General features: G+C 46.6%; 3 protein-coding genes and 1 long non-coding RNA gene across 4 annotated transcripts; 2 read left to right on the top strand and 2 right to left on the bottom strand.

Moving 5' to 3' along the window:
• Positions 1 to 1,403: 1,403 nt before the first annotated feature.
• On the top strand, positions 1,404 to 10,444 carry LOC120672326 (protein GDAP2 homolog). The gene is made up of 3 exons (XM_039952660.1): positions 1,404 to 1,765; positions 9,267 to 9,531; positions 10,000 to 10,444. Exons 1-3 carry the CDS (start codon positions 1,510 to 1,512, stop codon positions 10,247 to 10,249), a joined length of 771 nt encoding a protein of 256 aa, XP_039808594.1. The 5' UTR covers positions 1,404 to 1,509; the 3' UTR covers positions 10,250 to 10,444.
• Positions 10,445 to 10,660: 216 nt separating this feature from the next.
• LOC120672325 (pyrroline-5-carboxylate reductase-like) lies at positions 10,661 to 13,365 on the bottom strand. The gene is made up of 7 exons (XM_039952659.1): positions 13,056 to 13,365; positions 12,891 to 12,939; positions 12,614 to 12,705; positions 11,836 to 11,908; positions 11,420 to 11,540; positions 11,243 to 11,348; positions 10,661 to 11,028 (listed from the first exon to the last, which is right to left on the bottom strand). The coding sequence occupies exons 1-7, from the start codon at positions 13,281 to 13,283 to the stop codon at positions 10,846 to 10,848; spliced, it is 852 nt and encodes a 283-aa protein (XP_039808593.1). The 5' UTR covers positions 13,284 to 13,365; the 3' UTR covers positions 10,661 to 10,845.
• Positions 13,366 to 14,228: 863 nt separating this feature from the next.
• LOC120675507 lies at positions 14,229 to 15,935 on the top strand. Its single transcript, XR_005675376.1, has 3 exons — positions 14,229 to 14,364; positions 14,456 to 14,565; positions 14,946 to 15,935. It is a non-coding gene; the product is annotated as an uncharacterized LOC120675507 (long non-coding RNA).
• A 71-nt stretch (positions 15,936 to 16,006) lies between these two features.
• On the bottom strand, positions 16,007 to 19,421 carry LOC120675506 (U-box domain-containing protein 43-like). The gene is made up of 3 exons (XM_039956711.1): positions 18,983 to 19,421; positions 18,324 to 18,624; positions 16,007 to 17,946 (listed from the first exon to the last, which is right to left on the bottom strand). The coding sequence occupies exons 1-3, from the start codon at positions 19,235 to 19,237 to the stop codon at positions 16,490 to 16,492; spliced, it is 2,013 nt and encodes a 670-aa protein (XP_039812645.1). The 5' UTR covers positions 19,238 to 19,421; the 3' UTR covers positions 16,007 to 16,489.
• Positions 19,422 to 22,423: the final 3,002 nt, after the last annotated feature.

Genomic DNA, 22,423 nt, shown 5'->3' on the forward strand with positions numbered 1-22,423 from the left:
AAAATTTACTTGTAGACCAATACTTCTGAAAAGTATAGTTGTAGCTCATGTTTTATGAAACGGGTACTTGTAGTAGAAAGTACAAAATGTAGATTAATTAGACATTAAAATTACAAAAACAATTGCACTGGCATGTGCATGGAACACGCTAACATCATATTCGAACTAGACCTAACATGCCTTAGGCAATATGAAATTTGGACATTAAATGATAGTGATCTACTGAGTGCACGAAGGATACTTCCTCTTCTTAATAGCCTCGGGCCCCGCCTCCTTCGCACGGCGGCCCTCTCTCGCTTCCTCTCCCTATCAGCTTCACGCTCCTCCGCCTGTCGACGTTCCACATCTGCGAATCTCTTCTGGATCTCTTCTTTATCTTTCTTGCGCTTCTCCTCCATTTTTTCCTCTTGCAGCATTCGCTGCCACCTTTTCGCAGCCCACCTTGCTTCGCGCTCAACGTGCTCCTTAGTTTCGGTAGATTGCTCCGTGTCTAGCCATTGTATGAAATCACAAAGAGGTGGTGGACTCTATTTGCAAGCCGAGTTAGATTTAACTTACTGTACTCCGAAGGCACAAACTAGATAGTGCGAGGTGATACCTTCGGTTTGTCCTTGCCGTAGCACTTTGGCGGGTCGTACTCGTAGTTATCACACATGAAGAACCTCTTGCCGAAGTCATCTTCCAAAACTTTGGACTCCATCAGCTTGTACAACGAACCGCAAAAGCACATTGTAACCTACACTCCTTGAGGCACAGGTTCTCTAACACTGTTCCACGGAATGTATGTAGAACCAGAGGAAGACATGGTGGTAGTGCGGAGATATCTAGTGATTTCGTATGAGATCGGGTGATGTCACTATTTATAGATGGAGATATTTGATCTATAGACATGGTTCACGCAACCTGAAAAGCGCACATCTGTCAATTGACGTACGAGTACATGCACACACACAGTGAACGAGTGGGGGTGCAAAAGAATCCGATGCAAACTGACAGGACATCGAAATCGTAAGTGAAACTCATAAAAATATATTTTCACATTCTATTAGAGTTAAATCTAATTTGTAGTAGTTTACAAAAAGTATTTACATAAACTCTGCTTGCTCTACTATCTTTTTAAAATATATCTAAACATAATTAAAATAATTAGAGGACAGGAAAAAAAATAATTAGAAAAAAATGGCAGAGGACCCATCGCCGTTTCAAACAACGAAATGTTAACAGTCATCTACAGTGCATCTACAGCGCGGTTATAGCCGGTTGTAGCTCGGCGATAGCTCCTTCCACCCTTCCGCTGGATGAACCGGCGGCACGGTGACAAATTTGTAAAAAAAAAATCAGCATTTTTTTTTGAAAAACGAAAAAATAAATAAAAATTAAGCCTAAAATCGCGTCACTTTCCCCAACCACAGCCCACCTGCCGATCGGAAGGGGACGGCCGGCTTTCCAGTCAGAGGAGAGCGGAGGGCGCTGCGACTGCGAGCGGCAGCCCCAACCAACCCCCCGGCGATGGCGTCGGGCTCCGCCGCCGCCGGTGAGAGCGACTTCTCCGTGCTCGTGCTGGGCTCCGACTTCGCGACCGACGCAGGCGCCGCGCTCCTCACCCACGCCGACCGCGAGGACTGGCACGACTGCCTCCCCGACCTCTCCGAGGCCGAGGCCGACGCCTGCTTCTCCGACCTCGAGGAGCTCCAGGTCGTGCGCGTCCAGGGCACCGACCGGGCCGGCCGGACTATCGTCCGCGTCGTCGGCAAGTTCTTCCCTGGTGCGTGAATCCGCCCCATATATTTCAATCGATCGCCCCGCTTTTGTTCGGTTAATCCCCTCCACAAGTGGGTTGGTAGGGATTGAGGGGGATTTTGACTTGTTAGGGATTTAATCCCTCCCAACCCCCTCCAATCCCCTTCAATCATCTCCAAACCGAACAAGCCTTGCTGAGTTACTTTTTTTAGACAAAAGGTTTCCCTCGCTTTATTACAAGCATAAAGCGTACAAAGTTTTAAGCATTCTCAGTATCAGCGTATTCTAGGCGCGCCCGCCAATTACAGTTTCAGCAACAGGTTGAAAAATAGGATCAAACCCCCACACTTCAGACGACATCGGAATGGTCGGAGGAGCAGCTGTGAAGCCCAACCGGGAGAGATCCCCACGTGACAGATTCGAGCTTGATTCTTGCAGTGGTGAAGAGCTGCCCCCTAGCGTTGGTGGTTTGGATCCCTCCTCTAGAAGGTGTTGTGCAGTGCATTCCAACTTCGCTTGCTTGTCCGGCTTCAATAGCACGGACCAACGCCTCAGCATCCTGGCAATCGAGCAAAGGACTTGCCCTATCCCCTGCCATCCCTTTCCCTGAAAGCACAAGTTGTTACGAAGTTTCCATATGGACCACAAGGTCGCAGCACAAACACAGTTTAAAACTGTATTTTTGTTATTACTAATCCACCACCTACCGATGGATTCAAAATCTGAACCAACTTGCACACCAAGCTCTATAGAAATGTAATTCCAGGTCAGCGAAGCAACACAGCAGTCAAAGAAGAGATGATTAACAGTTTCTTCTTCGCAGCAGAACAAACAAGTTTTGTCCGCAACATCTCTTCTCTTTTGAAGGTTATCTCTAGTAAGCAATTTATTGTTATACAAAAGCCACAGAAAAATATGGACTCTAGGAGGGATATTTAGCTGCCACACAGCCGGGATGTGGATGGGGGAAACCCCTCTAAAATTGAGGACAGCATAAAGTGACTGGACAGAATATAGGCCACTAGAATTAAACTTCCAAATGATAGCATCCTCCTCAGTACTGAGTGTAATACTGCTAACAATTTGACTAAGTTCATCCCATTGGAGCATAAGCTGCTGGGAGACTGCCCTTCTAAAGGTCAGTTTCAGGTCCACACCATCCCACACTTGACTAATTGTAGCACCCTGCTCATTATTAATGGTATAAAGCCGCCAGAACTGAACAGCTAAGCTTGAGTTACCAAACCAATGGTCTTCCCAGAACCTGACCTTCTTACCATCACCAACTACCCACTGATAACCCAAAGCCGCGGCCTGAGCCGCCCACTGAACACCCTTCCAAAAAGGAGAAGCGTTTCGGTCTGAACAACAAAACATATTGGGATTATCAGTCCTATACTTCATCTTAATGATCTGAGACCAAAGCGCATTATTGTGCAAATGGTACCTCTGGATCCAAGAAGCTAGTAGGCATATGTTTAGGGTTCGTAGGTCAGGGACTCCAAGTCCCCCAAACTCTTTTTTCTGGGTTATCATGGGCCATCTAGCCAGATGATACTTGTGCCTTTCTTCTGAGTTATCCCGGAAGAAGTGGGCCATTTGGGAGTTGATCATCTCAATAGCCCAAATTGGAAACTTAATAATGGAAAGCAAGTAGATAGGGATGCTGGCAAGGCAGGATTTAAGAAGGACAAGCCTTCCCCCATACGAGAGAAGCTTCCCTTTCCAGCCAGTAATCCTCTTAACGACCTTATCAACTATTGGCTGAATGTCATCCTTTCTCAGCTTACTATGATGTAAAGGAACACCGAGGTATTTTAGCGGGAACTCACCTTTCTTACAGCAGAAAATCTTGGCCATGTCATTCTCCTCCTTCTCCAACAAACCTATGGTAAGCAAATCACTTTTGTCATAGTTAATCTTCAAGCCAGATAAATGTTCAAAACAAACTAATAACCACTTCAAGTTACGGGCTTTATCCAGGTCATTCTTAAGGAAGAGGAGGGTATCATTAGCATATTGGAGGCTAACAATGCCCCCTTCACATACATTAGTAAGTAAACCAGTAATCAACTGTTCCCTAGCTGCCTTCTCTAGAATTTTCGTGAACACATCCGCAACCAGATTGAAGAGGAAAGGGGATAGAGGATCCCCTTGGCGTAACCCTTTACCAGGTTTAAAGTAACCCCCATTCTCCTCATTAATTCTCACACAGATGGAGCCCCCCTTAACCACTTTCCTAGTCCACATTCTCCATTTTTCCCCAAAACCCCTCGAGATAAGCATCTCATCAAGAAACTCCCAACTTACTCTATCGTAAGCTTTTTCGTAGTCTAATTTGAGGATGACACCTCGCTCATTCTTCCTGAAAATCTCATGCACTACTTCATGAGCCGCCACCACACTTTCTAGAATATACCTTCCTTTAATGAAGGCTGTCTGATTTGTAGAAATCAACCTGTCGGCTATCTTAATAAGTCTATTATTCAAAGCCTTAGCGAAAATTTTAAAGCTGCAATTGATAAGACTAATCGGCCTAAATTTCTTGAGGTGCTTAGCCTCTTCTTCTTTGGGGATCAACGTTATCATAGCATAGTTGAGCCTATCTAGATCCAGCTCGCCAGACTCAAAGAGATTAATCAAGGACATTAGGTCTTGTTTAATCAAGTCCCAAAACTGTTGGTAGAAAAGGAAAGAGAAACCATCTGGGCCAGGAGCTCCATCAGCAAAAGACCCAAAGACGGCTTCCTTAATCTCTGCTTCAGAGAAGGGAGCCTCTAGCCACTCATTTTCTACCATCGTAACCTTGTCACTTGCTTCCCAAAAGTTGTCATCTAACTTAATATCCAGTTGTTCCTCAAAGCCAAAGAGGTTTCTATAGAAGTCACTAGCTAAAGCTAGCATACTCTTTGTATCTGTGACAGGGCCATTAGGGCCTTCCAGTATATCAATCTTCTTCTTCCTATTCCTTTGGTTGGCTAAAGCCTGGAAATAGAAAGTATTTTTGTCTCCCTCTTTAATAATCCTATCTCTGGATCTCTGTTTGGCTTTAGTTTCCTCCATCTTCCAGATATCTTCTAACTCCTCTAGAACTTCTTTCATCCTCAACTTTTCATCGTCATTCAGAGCATTGGATTCTTGGAAAACATCAAGAATTTCAAACTCCTTTAGTAGATTTTGTTTCCTCCTTTTAATCTCAGCTCCCACATTGAGAGCCCAACCCTTGATCTTTTTTCTAAGAGATCTTATCTTATATTGCCAAGTATCCAGAGGGTTTTGGAAGCTGCAAGGCTTATTCCAGATTGACTTAACCAAATCATGGAAGTCTGCCCTATCCAGCCACTATTTTTCAAACCTAAATAAACCAGGTTTTCTAATTGGTACCAGCCCCAGGTCGATGACAAGTGGGACATGGTCACTTCCAGCTCTAGAGACAGCCTGAACACTGGCTAGAGGGAAGTTGTTTTCAAAGTTAGTAGAACAAAAAATTTTGTCAATAGCTGCCATAATAGGCTGGTCTTGACCATTGGTCCAAGTAAAGGATCTAGTAGGATTTTTATATTCCACTAGGGCCCAGACATTGATCCAGTCAATGAATAGATCAGCCCAGTGTTGGTTAATCACACCATTACTTTTCTCATTGTGACTGCAGATCAAGTTGAAGTCACCACCGATAAGGGTTGGACCATCCCAATTGTCAAGCAGCTCATGAAGCTCTGTAATGAACTCGAGCTTGCCCTCGTCATACGCAGACCCATACACAACAATAAACCTCCAAATAAAGCCATCTACAATGTTTTTAACCATAGCAGAAATATCATATTTTTTATTTTGCCAGTAGATAACCTCAAACTTCCTATCATCAAACCCCACCAGGATACCCCCAGCAGTACCATTGGCAGGGAGAGAATGCCAATTAAAGTGGCAGTTGACAGCTTTTAAAAAGCTCTCACTAAAGTTCTCTTTCTTGGTTTCCTGGAAACCAACAAAATCTAAATTCTGATCCTGAATAAAGTCAGATATACACTTAAGTTTGCCAGCCTTATTCAGGCCTCTAACATTCCAAACTGCACCTATCATTGCTAACAGATTTATTAATTATTCTTTCCTCAGAAACCACCTTAGACCAGGATCTGCCCTCTCGACAAGCTGGTCCTTTTAAAGGAGCAGCATTAGGTGAAAGAGGAGGGAAGTCCAAGGAGCAGCATTAGGTGAAAGAGGAGGGAAGTCCTCAGCATTGGACTTCAAGTCCAAGTTAGCAGGAAGATTAATCTCAGGATTATTGGTTTCAAAAACCAGCCTTTGTTCTAATTTATTCAGTTTTAAAGCATCAATATTATTATTGATCATAGTAATGTCAGACCCCAATTTTAAATTCACTTTAGATGCTACTCTATTTAAGAGATCATTAGAAAGAGAGGCAAAGGGTTTACCAGGTTTAATATCAGTCTCAAGGTTTTTGTACTTGGTGAATTCCGCTGCTCTCTGAGAGATTGTCCTCCCATCATCAGGAAATCTTCTAGGTCTGTCTATCCTCTGGATAGGTCCCCAGTTGGTCTTCTTTTTCTTAGGCACTGGAGCTTCCTTGGGCACCTCAACCTCTATCTCAGGATCTGAGGTCACCATCTGATCATTGCTTGACACACCAGCATCAGCCAAGAAAGTTTGCTCAATCACAGCCTCCATCTCTTCTTCATCAGAATCCTCTAATTCCATAGTTCTTAGGAAGAAGGAACATTCAGCATCAGTTGACCCATTTTCAGCCAATTTCATCAGGTTCTCCCATCCAGAATGTGGGTCTGAGTCATCTGCAATTCTCTTTTGTTTTAGGCCACCTTTGCTGTAGTCAGAGGATACCATTTGGCATTGTGGCGAAGGAGTTATCTCCCCATTCTTGGCAAAACTAGATTTAAAATCTGATGACCCAGGGTTAAAGCCTTTGTCACCAGCCTCAGAATCAGACTGTGGAGTAGAGTCCAGTGTTTTCCTTGCTGTCATCAAATGACATAATAACTGGCTCTGGTTCAAACCATCAATTGCAGCACTGCTCAAAACAGTCTTAGCCCCAGACCTAGCTTCACTCATTCTGTTACCAGGGGTGTTTTGTCCAGCATTTTGGTCGGGGTTGGCAAAATTGTCAAGAACCATCTGGTATTTTCCTTTCGGGTCATCATCCAAATCATCAGCTTCGTCATCGTCTTCTCCATTGTCTCTATCATTCCTTTTGTCATCATTATCATCATTGTTGTCACCTCCAGTTTTAGGTTGTGGTGGGTTCTCCTCCACTTCAAAGGAAATTATGAACAATTTTTTACACATCTCGTAGAGCCTTTCAGCTGGGATTTTTCTTGCATCTCTGCATGCTACTTTGACCCTCACCACTTCATAGAAAGACTTAAACAAGGTCGACCAATCAACCTCCACCATCAGACCAAAACCAGAGGCAATCTGAGCAAAAACTTTCCAGTGGCACCATTTTGGAGGGATCCCCCTCATCTGAATCCACACCTCTTGCAGCTCACTGAAAGGGTCAAGGTCACCTACCCACTCCAAGACTTCCACTTGTACACCTTCCTCAGGTTGAAGGATGGGTAGTTTTTGATGTCTGCAACTTTCTTGTGTGGAGGGAACCTGACAAGAAACTTACCAGCATCCAATTCCCTAATCTGCCAGGGCCAGTCCTTGCAATAGATTTCAGATAGTTCAATCTCCAGCTCAGACAGTGTGATCTGACCAGATTTAACCTGGACAACACCACAGTTGTTCATATTCAGCCACTGAGTAGACTCTAGATCAGGCACTTCCACATGTAAGAACCCAAGGCCTTGGCTAGCACTCCCCATATACATAGCCATTGGGTGGCTGGATTTCCACAGAGGACAGGCAGTCATATGGTGTCCCGGTACCGCACACATGAAGCAGATTTTAGGCTTAGTGCAGATCCCAACAAAATGCCCCGGCTCCCCACAGTTATAGCAAGTCATACTCCTGTATCTCGCATCAATGGTGAAAGGTAGATTTTCCTGGTCGATAGGTACCTTCTGCTGACGTTGCGGCGGCTGCCTTCTTGTTGCTTGAAGTGGCGGAGGTTGGGGCTGGGGAGCTCGATTGGCAGGCGGCTGCTGTCCTTGGCGCTGATTTGGGTGGAACTGAGGAGGGCCCCCCCGACCTTGATCCTGGCGCGGCTGAGGGGGCTGCTGCTGCGGCTGTAGAGGTGGCGGTGCAGGGCGGTTCGGAGGGGGGCGGGGGAACCCCTGGTAGCGCTTGGGTGGAGGTTGGGGCTGCCATACCCAGCGCCCCTGTTCCCGCTCCGTCATCGGCCGACGCCGGAGGATCTCCGCGTACGTGCTCCTACCGGTCTTCTGCGCCCACAGATCTCGAGAGAAACTGATCCGCGTTGGAGGACCTTCGAATCGATCAGAGCGGAGGACCGGGTAGCAATCGTCAGCACCAAACGCTTTCGATTGAACCAGCTCTTTCCGAATCCAAACAAGCACCCCTCTCGAATTTGGGGTTGGAGGAACCCTAGGGCGAGCGGTGGGGGAAGGGATGGCCCATAATTGACCGAAGTGTTCTTCGATCTGTTCTTCCTCGCGCTGAAATCGATCCTCCCTCCCCCCTCCTTCCACCTGATCCAACGTCTCAGCACGCACCAGGTGGCGCGTGATGGGTGGGTAGGACCTGACGGGTGGGGACGAGCAGGAAGTGTCCGACGTGGGCGCTCCAGGGAGACCCACCCGCCATGGTGGAGGGCCCGGGGGCGCAACTTCAGCGGGGGAAACCCCCGCCGGCGGCGAGCCCACCGGCCGCGACGCCGGAGAGACCTCCGGGGAAGTCGCCGAAGGAGACGCCATCCTCCTCGCTGGGAACATATCTGTCGTGGATTCAGAATATGCCCTTACTGAGTTACTGTCCCTCACCCGCTCTTTTTGGGTCGTGTCAGTTAGTGATTGGGGATACTTGATGCGCCTGTACTATCTGATGATTTAGGTGTGGCTTCCAGTAACGATTGGTTCGAGCTAGATCTCATCTTTGCCGATAGTTTATGTAGCTGCGTTGATGTCTAATTGTGTATGAAATATGAAGTGGAGTACTTGCTACACGGGATTCTGATTTCCCCTAAAAAGATTTGATGATAGATGGTGTTACAGGTTCAGAACTATGTACGAATCGACTTGTATTCAATGCATGCCAGTGCTAGGTTTTCACCATGGTCGGACACATGAATCTTTTGATTGAAGTGATAATAAATTTACCACACTTCCAGCGGAACATCTGCACATTCTTTTACATGCATTAAATGATAAATTTGATGAAGGTCGTTTAATTTTAATCTATTATATTGAAGTTCAGGCATGTTTTTTTTTCATAATATTCGTTTTATCAGTGCTACTGTTTAGCTTACATCAGTCCTTCACTATTACTACTAACAAGTCGGTAAGCCTTGTCTTACCATGATATTGCTCCCCAGATTTTTCTCATTGTCAATGTTAACATGACATTTACTTTGGAATGTGGACTTCCAGCTCCAGTAATTGATGGTGAACGTCTGAAGAAATATGTGTTCTACAAGCTCCGAACTGAATTGCCAGAGGGTCCATTCTGCATTTTGTACATTCACACTACTGTGCAGTCAGATGACAACAACCCAGGGATGTCAATCTTGAGGACGATTTATGAGGAGCTTCCACCTGAATACAAAGAAAGGCTTCAAGTTTTCTACTTCTTGCATCCTGGACTTCGCTCCAGGTTGGCCATTGCCACTCTTGGCAGGCTATTCTTAAGTGGAGGGTCAGTACTCTTGCATATAATTCCCATGCACTACTAATTTTGAAGTAGCTTAAGTTCTTTCACAATGACACTTTAAACAAAATGAGAATGTCACAAAACTGAATGTAAGCCTCTTGCTGTACCCTAAACCCTAATGAAAATGCCATACTCATACACGTTATTTATCCCTGTTGATCATTTTCCTTTTGCTGATAAGACGAACACATCAAATAGAAGGTTTAATTAGAATATTGGTGGCCACCAGCTACTAGAGTAGTTTGAATACGACAACTTTTTTCATGTTGTGCCACATGAACTGCGAAGAAACATTGTGCTGCACCCAGTTATCTCATTGCTGCTGTCTTACAAATTATGAATTAGATTGGTTTGTTTCTGACTTTTTGTTCTTAGTGCAGCTGGCTACAATTTGTTCAACTTTGGAATAAACATATTCCTGAGTCCTGACCTCTGTTAGTTATTCTGTTACAGGTTGTATTGGAAAATCAAGTACATTAGTCGACTAGAATATCTCTGGGGAGATATAAGAAAAGGGGTGGTTGAAATTCCAGATTTTGTTGTTGAGCACGATAAGATTCTTGAGCACCGACCATTGACTGATTATGGCATAGAACCTGATCCACTGCATCTAGCTTCTGTACCTGCTGTGGGATATTCGCTTGGAAGATTTGAAAATAAGTGGGCTCCTGAAGATCGATGGTATTCTCAAAATTACATGTGAACTGTTCTGTTGTAGCCAAAAGGCTTAAAAGATGATTGTATTTGTATAGTAATAGTGGACTGAGATTTGTAATGTCAGGTTAACGTGGAAACCTTTGCTTAAAAAGTTCTGTCTTAACCTTTTGTAAGACTTTTGAGCAGACGCAATATGCTGTGATTTTATAATCAGTGGTTTAGAGCTCTGGTTGATTTGCAACTTCGTGTCTGCTTATGTACCTGGTGATATGTTCAATTGTTCTTTATAAAACTTCCTTTTGCCTGCTTAGTTCCTATAAAAATATATTATTTGATGATCAATTTCTCCTCCCATTTCTAGGTTTATGGGCTGACTGCATTTTAATGCAGGTGGTGACGTGGCACAAAGCTTTGTTAGTTTTGAAACTGAAAGCACTAAGCACCTACGATTTATATATTAGCAAGGAAACAGATAATTAACCCTATGCCACCTGATTCTGCAAAACATATTTAACCGATTACATCACGGCTGCTCTAAAAGCTGCCAAGTTATTATCCCAACAATTCACACATTGAATTCAACGCGAATATACCAAGAGAATGCAACTGTCGATATCTGGTAAAATGAACTTCAACCTAGATCTAGGACAGTTCGCGGCAACGCTTTGCGGCAGCAACAACAGCACTGATCAGCGTTCCACGGAACGCACCCTTCTCGAGCTCCTGAACCCCAGCTATAGTAGTGCCTGCTGGTGAAGTGACCTGATCCTTCAGTTGGCCTGGATGTTTTCCTGTCTCGCTCACCATGGTTGCAGCACCGAGAACCTACAAAGCAGATAATAGATGAAGATGGTAAATGAGAAAGTGCAATAATAAACAGAAATCACTATAAAACAGAAGATAACGGTAGAGTAAATTGAATATGTAAAGCATAAAGGAACTCAGTTTATTGAAGCAAAATACAAACGTCTATCAGGAGACAGGTGACTTAAAAGCATATGCAAAGAGCAGAACTCAGTTTAATGTAATGAGCACTAACTGTTTGAGATGCAAGACCAAGTGCAAGGTCCCGAGGAAGCCCAGCAGCGACTCCACCATCAGCCATGGCCTCTATTGCTAAGAAAATGTAGGCCGGACCGCTACCACTGTGTTGAAAAAAGAAGAAGTTCAGCTTCATTCTTGAACTGATCACACATATACATAATCAGCTACATACCTCAGGCCAGTTACAGCATCAAAATATTTCTCTTCAGCTGTCCAAACCTTTCCAATGGCGCTGAATAAACTTCTTACACGATTCTCATCTTTCTGAGTAGCCATCTCTCCCAAACACATCACTGAGGAGCAGCAAAGACATCAGAGACTGTTGCATCTTGTTACCTTCCCTGATAATTTCATTTACTAGCACTAAAATAAGGATAATTCAATGTTTCCACAGTGGAAGCGTCCTGAAGCCAATTTGCTATAATCGTAACTATTAAGCGTATAAAGCAGCCACTTCATGATAGATGCTGCCTAGCAATTTTCATTCCTTCAAGAAGCATACTACATTTCACCTTTCGTTGATAGGTTAAAATGTATAAAGCTAACTATACTGGAAAACGTGGCTGGTGGATTGTCAGGAAATGCTACCTGATGCAGCTTGTCCAACAGCTGAAGGGGTGTTGGGCATTACTCTAATAATTCTCCGTTGACCAGACCAATCCTGAAATGAAAAGGGAGAGAGGAAGGGTCTCAGGATATAATATTCCAGCATAGCATACAACTTGTCGACCTGGAGAAAACAATACTATAATAGTACTTAGACAGCAGAGCTTAAATACTGATTGGGGTAAGCTTGTAGACTCTAGTGTTAGTAGAAATAGTCATATTCAGAATCGGAGATACTGAACGATGAAGAAATAGCTACTAGTTAACTGAAAGTTAAAATGAGCATTACCCAATAAGTTCAATCTTGTCTATTAAGAAATCATTTTGAACACATTATATCCAATATCGTCATATAAATTAATTTCCACATACTGCAAATCATAGATCTGTATGACAGTTTTTATACTCGGGAAATTCCGATCACAAAATAAGCCCATCAAATAAAAAAAATCCAACTCCAGAACAAAGAAGTTAAATACATCTATGGATTTAAAATTGTATGCATGAAATTCAGGAAGGAACTAACATGAGAAGTGTGATTCATCCAAAACACAACCCTTCTATTTTTTTCAGATAGGTTCGATAGATTGGGAATAGGCATAAGCAGGGGCTTTGTGTACGGAACTATCCATTCACAACACATGTCATCAGTTTGTTCGTGGTAAACTGGAATACAAAAATGTGAAGAAAAAAATGCATTCCCATCCGCATAATTTAAGTTGACTGGGATGAGAAAATTGTCTTCTAAAAGCATGCTGACCTGCAAATCTTTCATCTTGACGCCAGCAGCAATAGACACCAGAAGCTTTTCATCTGACAGCAGTGGCTTCAGTTCAAGAAGAACCTGCTTTACTGCAATTTGATGTGCGCATAACATCAAAACAACGAACAGAGACTAAAACAAATATCACGAGAACAAGTAGGACACGGCAACGAATGGTTCATGGAGCACGGGATATGATAAGATGGCACAACTACTAACTCCTTTCGACCCCGAAAAACAACACGCCCAACACAAAAGGATTGATGCCACTTACCGATCTGAGGCTTGACGGAGATGACAATCACATCACTGTCGCCGACGACCTAACACGGGGTTAAAATTCGCGTAAGAGCTGGGAGTATTTACTGTGATGGTTTAGGGATACGCACAGAATCAAGAGGACCCGAGCAACAAAGGGGGAAAGACGACGACGTGAAACCTGGGCATTGGTGTCGAGCAGGCAGGCGCCGATGGAGGCGAAGGCCGTGCCGCGCTCGGGGCGGCGGTGGGGCGCGGTGCAGATGGCGGAGGCCGGGAGGACGCCCGACGCCGCGACGCCGCGGGCGATGCTCTCGGCCAGGTTGCCCGGGCCGATGAAACCCACTCGGAACGCGTCGCCGTTCACGGCCGCGGGCGGCGGCACGGGCTGGAGCGGCGGCGCTGCCATTGCGGGAGACGGAGTGGGGGGAGGGAGCGCCGCAGCGGGTTTGGGGGCTTGGGTGCAAGTGGCAGGGGCCGGCGTGAGATTTCTGGCGATCCAGCGGGGGCTTTATGGTAAAAAATGGGAGCCGATTTCGTCGCCTTGTGGCTGCAAATCTGGCTCGCCGGCTGCCGCTCTCGCCGGATTCATAGGACATCCGGTACGTCAAGATTCCCTCGAGATTTGGATGGAGGAGATGCCCGGCACGTTCCCCTACCCACATCATCCATCCATCGACGGATTGAATTAGGCTAGGACCACCCGTCCTCGCACCCCCCGCTGACATGCACACAACCCAGTTCACCAACTAAATTGTACCCAGAAAACACAACTCTGTAAAGATCAACGCTTCCAAACACTCCTGCCTCCAATCCAACGGCCCTGGATCGTTGGCTTCAACGCGTTGAAGCGGAATCGCGTTGAGCCCGTGCGTCGCCCGCCCCTCTACCCCCCGCGCCCCGCGTTCGATTTCCTACCAAAAGTAGTGGCGCTTCTTCTTCCTCCCGGCGGGATCCCGCGCGCTGGCTTCCAATTCCAGCGCCCACCTCCGCGGCTCCGCCTCGCCCGCAGCCGGCCCCTACGCCGCCTCCGGCCGTCGCGAACCGCACCCTGCGCCGAGTCCGGCCGTGGCCTCCACCCGTGGCCGCCTACGCCTGCGCCTCCTCCGCCCGTGGCCGCGGCGGCCTCCGGGTCCGACGCGGCCGCCTCCTGCGCCGGCCTGAAGCCTCGGGCCTCGCCCGTGGCCGTGTCCGGCCGTGGCCGCGGCCGCCTCCGGGTCCGCCTCCGGGTCCGACGCGTCGCGGAAGGAGGGGGACGGCGACACGAGCGCCGGGGAGCCGTGAAGGAGGGGCAGAACGAGGCGCTGGCGAGGGAGGGGCACGGCCGCGAGCAGGTTCGTCCGCCGATGCCGTGGCCCGCAGGCGGGCTCGGCCGCCGCTGCCGGCACGCGCGCGGGTTCCGCCGCCGCCGCCAGCACGCGCGCAGGCGCAGGATCCGACTACCACTCAAAAGGAGGTGCACCCATCGAACGCCCTGAAGAGAGCTGAAGGTGAGTAGATGGGACTTGCTCAATTTCACCTGCAGCGATGTTTTTTTTTTGACTGGATCTGCAGCGATGCTGATTCTTGCTGTTGTGGTAGTGCTGTAGTGATGCCTCCTTTTGAGTGGTAGTTTCCCATGAGTTCTATGGATTTGCCGATCGAAACACAGAGCAGGTAGGCTGGAGCTCCAGTACCAAGACTGCAGACAGGTGAATAGATGATTATGCAAAATACTAACCAACGATTGACTGACTAATAATAGCATATGTTTAGATGTGAAGATATGTACCAAATGTGTGCGTGCCAGTCTGTAGGTTCCGAGTCTAATTGTCTTTTACTTTTTTTTTTCTTGCACAAGATAGTTACAATGGTGGCCAATGTTATCGAATTGTTCCGTCATAGACAATGCAAATATTTTGATTGCAATTTGCAATGCTGGATGGAGTGGCAGATTTTATATTCTGCTGACCAAGCATAAGTTTTCAGGTTTTCTATTTTGTATTTAGGAAACTAGCTGGCAGCATTATTTGTATGCATGTTGATTAGTCACCACCTTTCTTAAAGTGTTTCTGTTTCATGTGTCCTGTAGGGCATTCTTCTTGAATAGAGCTGAGAAGAGTCAACTATTTCAGCAGCAAGGCATTACCATAAGCATTGGAGAAGTAACTTCCACAATGAAGCCCATAGTTCGTGAGATATGGCAAATCCCACAAAGAGTAAAGAAGCTAATAGAGCTCTTACCTCATCAAGAGGTACGGTTTCTTTTTCATCTGAACCTGCACATGGGCTGATTTCATTTTGTGTGTGGGTATGAAATGCAACAGTCTATGGTAAGTAATTTAAAAATTAGAGAACTAATTTGCAATTGGATCATCATTTGCTTATTGCCTAATAAATCCAGTATATGTATATGCATATAAATACAGTATATGTATATGGATTTGCCAGACTTTCTTTACAATGTAAAATATTGCAGTGAGAAAATTTGCTCATATGTGCTACAAGAAGATGCTATAAGTGAGCAATTGCTTGAAAGTTCTTTCTAATTTTATCTGGAGCACAGGTATGTTTCTCTGATGATTACCTTGAATCATGAACTTGCCACTTTGCATTGCTGTTAGTTTTTTTTTTGTTATCTTCTCTGGTTAATTGAGTGATCTTCTGATGGATGCTTAATTCTAATACACTTGATCACTGAAACCCCAGAGACCCCTAGGCAATATAATCTTACTCAAGTGTCATGCTGAGAATGAGATAATACACACCCTTGCATTCTTAGCTGGTGCCATGGTTTGGTCACAGGTACTAATAACTCACCTCTCTAGACCATAATCTATGTTAAGTCAATTATGTTTCCCCCCTATCTATATTGCACTCTGATTAGCTTTAATAGTCTTTCGGCACTTAAAATGGAATATGTATAAAGTGAGATATTTGCTTCGTTTCGTTGAACCGGCAGCTATATCGTGCCATGCTGGGTTATCTATGGGTATGATGCTAATAATTGTTATGACTTAGGAGTCAGGACTGGCATAATTATGTGGTCTGCACTTAAATATATTTGTTTTTTTAATCCGTAGCGTTAGCACGGGCCAACTTACTAGTACGGGGAAATGGACACACCGTCCAGTCATCCAGTCATGATCACGATGAGTCACAAAACATCTCTCTGTTGAACTAGTTTGCCTGCACAATGGTAATCTGTTCTGTTGGTGTACTCCATCAGCAACCACTATCACTTTACACTTTACAGACGAAAGAAGAGTACCACGTCGCTAACTACACAAGCTGTATCTTCTATTCTTTTTCGTTCAAGCGAAATTCGTTGGATCTCAAAAGCAAAACACTACCTTTTCGCGCAATCCACTACAAACAACATACAATCAAGCTACAGCTATAGTAGATAATTCACAGCACAAAATCCGGTGCAGTCCTGAAGGAAAGCTTCCGGTGAAGTAGTGAGATGCGCCACCTGGAACATGAACTCCATTTGGTTCGAGAGGTCGTCCCTGCTGACTACAATCTTTCTTCAACAGCACAGTCAGATGCCATTGCCCGGCATAACGGCAGCCTGCACATGCCTGGTTACTCATGCCATTTCCCACAAGTCACTGCATCGACATATCTCAGCACTTAAAAATAGCTAGACTGTGTTTGCAGCAGCTCCAGGTGAGCCAGTATCTTGCCGATCATTGGCTTCAGGGAAGGATCTCCTTTCTGAGCCAGATCAATCAGCAAGGCCTGAGCAATTTCGCCATACCGCTCCCTATGTGATTCAAGCCGGAAAATCCTCTCCAGCATCCATATCCCCTTATCCTGGGAACTCAAGTCACCCGCTTCGGCAACTCTCAGAAGAGCATGGATACCTGATGCCTTTTCTATCACCCTGCTCCCGTTTTCCCAAATCTCATCCTGCATAAGGGTTGCCAGCGCCTCCAACACTGCTATGTCTGCTTCACGCTCTTCACCTTCTAGTATTCGTAGCAGAGGGTTGACGGCACCAGCTTTTACTAAGCAGAAAGTGCCTTTGACAGTGCATTGGCAGCTGTGAACAATACAGTAGGATTCAGCTGATGGAGGAACACAAAGCCACCTTGGTGATTTTGACTTACTCAATGCCATTGTACTCTGTGACAATTGAGCCAAGGATGTTGCCGCTTTAGACTTGGCGTCTACCGATCCTTCTGTAAGCAACTTGATAAGGCAAGGAACCACCCCACATCCAACTGCTAAGCTCTGCAGTTTCTTATCCCAGGTAACTGTGAACCGAGTAAATACACCAGCAATACCCTCAAGTAACCGCATCCTTTGAGGCGTCACAGAAGCTGTGATATTCGCTTCAAACAAGGAGATAAGAATAGGAAGCAAGTTCGCTCGTGTTAGAATCTCAGTTATCTTCTTGTCTGTCACTGGGAGGTTGCTTAGGATACCAACAGCTGCAGCCTTCTCATCTCGAGAAGTAGGTGAAGAGATGATCTTTACCAAAATATCTAGATGGGTCTCCCTGAACTGTTCAGCCAATTCTTGCGAAGAATCTTTTGACAGATGGAACGTTAAATTCAAAGCAGCAATTTTGATCTCCACATTCTTTTCTGTTAGGAAAGGCAGAAGCAGTTGCACCCCACCATTTTGTCTAATTTTACTTCTGGCTCTTCTAGCATTCTTGTGCCCAGAAATACTAATCAGGGCCCTTAGAAGATGAAGTTGAATTACTGGACTCGACAAATTAAGAAGTGAGAGCATCTGAGGAGCTACATCTTTATAAAGCAGAATACGTTCAGATTGTGTGATAGCTGCTAGTATAGCTGAGGCTGGTTCTCTGAGGGTCATGAGCGCCGATGTAACAGAGAAAAGGAGCTGGAGCAGTGATCCTGTTATTCCAGAATTTATCAGAAGTTCTGCATTCTGTAGAGAACTAGAGAGATTGCGTATGGCACCTAAGGCTGAGTGCTTGGTTTCAAGATTTCCATATTTAAACATTTGCACAAGGGGTTCGATAACTCCATCTTCACCGAGGGAAGATTTCATATGCTCAGATAGGAACATCTTTGAAATAGAAGTGGCCATTAGGACCTTGTTCATGTCAGAACCTGCAATGTAATAGGAGAATAGAGTAGTTGATCATATGGTTACATAGAGTGAAGAAAATTTCGTCTGACATTGTATTCCAATTTATAAGGTCACATTGCTCTGAGACAATGTGAGTATTGTAATCTGGAGGAGAAGAGATGGAAAGGACCGATCAAACCAAAATTCTTGGTAGATAAATTTGACAAATCAAGTAACAGTTAGCATGTAGTCTTGTGGTTATTGTTCTTACAAGAACAAGAGCCCAAATTTGGAGTTTCCGCACCTTTTGGAGAGCTTTGTATGAAATGGAATATTTCGAATGCCTAATTCTAGATGCCTGTTCTTAGAAACATATGCTGAAAAAGGTCTGGTTAAAGTATAGTACAAGAGCTAATACCTTCTTTTAGGTAGTGTATCAATGGTCGAAAATAACCAGCCTCCGCCATCAACAGCACATTTTGTGGGTTGGAAGACAGAATGTGCAGCAACTTGTCTGCATCATCATTGGTGCCTGATTCATGTGCGCTCCTCAACGTGACTAGCATTACGATGCACCCTTTGATCCTGCCGATCCTCTGCCGGACTTGTGGGATGTCTGACAGATCCAATAGCACTGCAATTGCTTCTGTTCGCTCATCAACATCCCTCGACAAGGAACGGACAATGCTCGAAAGCGCCTCGATGCTTGCCAACCTCTCCTGCAGAGCCATTGAGAGCATAACTTGAGTGTGACTGTGACTAGAACGATGATTGGGAAGATGTAAATCTGATAATCAGTTGACACGTTTGATTAATGGTAATGCTCTCATGACCTGCTTATTCAGAATCCAAAGGGAAACAAAATGCAGCTCGGCCTGGCTAATTAAGGGCGACAAACCCAAATGCAGCTAGAGCCACGATCCACCGTACCAAGCGAAGCGCCACCATACTAGCAGCTCACCGGGAGCATAGCATCGAGCACAAAGCGTGCGCAAGCATATACGGAGTATGGGCAAGAAGCCAAGAAGAAAGAGCAGAAATCAAAACCGGGTGGCACCGTGGCAGTCTCAGTCTCACCTTGCTCTCGCTGCCAACGCATCCCGCGAGGCGGCGCAGCGCGGCCATTACGCTGACCCTGGCCTCGGCGCTGCCCGCGGCGTCGAGCCGCACGAGGAGCGCCGGGACGAGGAGCCCATCGTCGTCGTCGTCCTCCCCGAGCCTGCCCTCCTCGGCGAGCGCGGCCACCTCCCGCGCGACGGCGGCGAGCTCGGCGTCGTCGCCGTTCTTGACGCGGACCAGGAGGTCCTCGACGTCCACCGCCGTACTCGCCATCGCGGCGCCGCAGCCGCCCGTCCGCCGGCAGCGCGCCGAGAAGAAGAAGAAGCAGAACAAGAGCGGCCGGCAGTGGCAGCGACCGCTGTACACAGGTAACGACCAGGTGGTGGACTGGTGGTAGCTTTGTGGGAACCGCCCGCGCGCGTCGCGGGAGGGAGGAATAGCGCGGGGGGCGGTGATGGAGCCGGCGAAGAGGTCAACTCGTCCATGGGGAAGGGGAGGAGACGACCTGGCCGCGGCCGGGGATGGGGTGGCTGCGTCGCTCCGCTGTCCCTCTCCGCCTCCGTTTTTTGGGACACGCGGGGGCCAGTCAGAAGCGAGGCCGTGCTGTTTCAGAATTCAGGCAGGCAGCTGACGATGTACTACTACAAGGTGATGAATCTCTCAGATGATTCCAATAATTTTACTTCTATTATTATACTACTGTAGTCGAAAAAAAAGACGAAATAGGAGTATTTCTTTACGTTTTTTGTCGTGTTTTTTTTCTTTTCTGATTGTAAGGTGGGGTTCAATCAAGGCGCGGGTGTGGGGAAGGAAGCAACTAGCAACCCAGCACGTCGCAATCGTCAGTCAGTGAGGCAGCGTTTAGTTCCCTAACTATTTTGTACAGCATCCGTCCCATCAAATTTTTGAACACATGCATGGAATATTAAATACAGTTAGAAAAAATAACTAATTACACAGTCTAATTGATTCCTATGCTATAGTGCTTAAACCCAAACTTTTTCACCAACAAGACGAGATACTACGGCGGATTTGGCGATGTGTCATTCGGCCACAGCAGCAGCGTACGCGTTTGTTTGACCCGTTCTGGGAGAAAATGACGGGCATGGCGCACGACCTCGTCGTCGGTGCTGACTGGACCACCGGGAAAGGCAGAAGCTTCAAACAGTTGTCAGAGAAGAAGAAAAAGATTTTTTTTTGAGGGGTAGAAGAAGAAGAAGATAATACCAAGCCATGCCAATCAACAAAAGGCGGAAAAATTGACTGAGGACGCTCCTTGTGTGGCCGAACAGCAGAGCAGGCAGAACGTTGGGCCTTCCAGCCCACCGGGCCATCTACCGCCCATTTCATTACGCAGGTAGGAACGCCCGGCGGCCCGTCAGAAAGCGGCCGCGTACGAGAAAAGGTGGTCCGTCCTAAGCCCACGGCGCGTGCTGCGGCCCAAACCCATATAGCACAATTTACGAGAAACAAACGGCCCATGAGGCTTTCAAGCACTGTAGGAAATCTCGCGCACTCACAAGCACGACAGCGAAAGAAAGTTTTCAAGTTGAGACTAGAAGGTTGACGACTGTAAATAACACACGGTCACGGCACTACACAAGCAACAGAACAATACAAGGATGTACACGTACAAGGTACAACACAGCACGTCTCATCAGTTTATTTGTAGAAATCTCCCTACACTAATAACAACAAGGGTAATTAAACATGAAACCACACAGCTGGAATTATATAGTATACTGTAGACAAACACAACGCGACGCCTCCCCTTGTGAAAGATAGATCAAAGATGCATGCTGGTGAGATGGCTAGTCGCAGCACATCTCGCAGATCCAGCAGCAGCACAGCGCCGCGATGCTGAAGTCAGGTTGGCGCCAAATTAGTTTTCATCAGAGAATGAAATTGATTCCAAAAGATTTTTCAGTCATCAGGAGATTATTATTACCATCCTTCAATGAAGCCTTTCTCTCCGCGCGAGGTCGTCTTCCCCCGGCGCCCCTTCTTCCCTCCCTGCTGCTCCGCGCCCGCCGCCGTCGGGTAGCCTAGCCGTCCACGCAAGCCATGAACGGGTTCAGAATCCAGTCCAGGCAGAGGCAGCAACAAACTGAATCCACCTAAAAGTCATGTTAGAGATTCAGAAACCTGACCTGGTGGTGGCGGCGCCTGGTTGTTGCTGTTGCTCTCCATTCTTCCTTGCCTCGCTTCTAGAGCACGATGATGCAGATTCTACTAGCTGATTGATTGATATAGGTAGGTGGTTTGTTTATATAGCGAAGCTGTAAGCCGCCAGGTGCAGAGCAGTGTGTCGCTGGTGCCTTCCTTGCCGCCCTGGTCTTCTTACAGATAAGACGGACGGATCCTCTACACATGGAAAGCAGAGGGTGGCAAAAGGTGTCGCGGCCTTTCTAGCGCGCAGTCACAGATTGACAAATCGCCACTTCTCTCTTTGTTTTAGGAACATGACCCCGTACAGCTCTGACCAATTGACGAAACTCAACTAATAATGTGCGCCTGCAAATGTTTTCACCTCTCGTTAGTGTTCGTAATCAGAAAGAAAAGAGTACAAGGCTGCACATTTGCACGGCATCGAATCAAAGTTTGTTGAACAGAGCAGAGGGACACGAGCGGGTGCAGAAAGGGCTGCCACCGGCGGTGCGTTTGGTCGGCGGCTGGAGCGCGGAGGATTGGAGGAAGCAAAGCTCCATGCGGCCGTGGCACCTTTTTTCTCTCTCGAAGTTTGACGTGTATGAGATGTTCAGATCACGGGGAATCTGGTTCCCTCCAGAACGGAGAGCAAAATTAAAAGATCAGATGCAAAGCGGCAACCTTTACCTGTTCACACCACATCATCGTCTCGGATTCTCGGGTTTGTTTAGTTTTCGGTTTTCCTCTCATCCTCTTGACGTTTTCCTACGATTCCAGCCAGCAGCAGGAATCCCTCCTGTGCTGTGCATCCACCCAGACACTGGATTCTACTTTGTTTGTTCCGGGCACGCCGCTGTTTCGGCTTGGCTTTCAACGTCCGGTACGTCGCTAGCTGCGTATCCCTCCGTCGTACAATTGCGACTGGAAACGGTTGCTGTTCCTCATCGATCACTGCACCGGATTAAGCAAACCAGCAGGCAGAGTGTGAAGCGAACTTATGCCTGCGTTGCAGCAATGGCGCATTTTTGACTAGTGGCTAGCATCTGGACCTGGGCGGCGGCTGGGCGATGGCGTGCCGCCGCCCGTCTCGAGCTCACGACGAGACGAGGCAGATGCGCCATCACTCTGTCGAGGCAACTACGCTCTCCGGCAGTGGTCGCATTCGGCTGTTCTTTAATTGCAAGTTGACTAACCAGATGCATCGCCATTTGGGTCTAGCTGCATTTGATCCTTCCCAGTTGATGAAACCAGATCAAAAGTTTTGACTAACCTCTGCATTTGTGATCAATCTGAGCATGCGTCGTTGGATTT

This window comes from Panicum virgatum, chromosome 5N (assembly GCF_016808335.1).
Source record: "Panicum virgatum strain AP13 chromosome 5N, P.virgatum_v5, whole genome shotgun sequence".
Lineage (NCBI taxonomy): Eukaryota > Viridiplantae > Streptophyta > Magnoliopsida > Poales > Poaceae > Panicum > Panicum virgatum.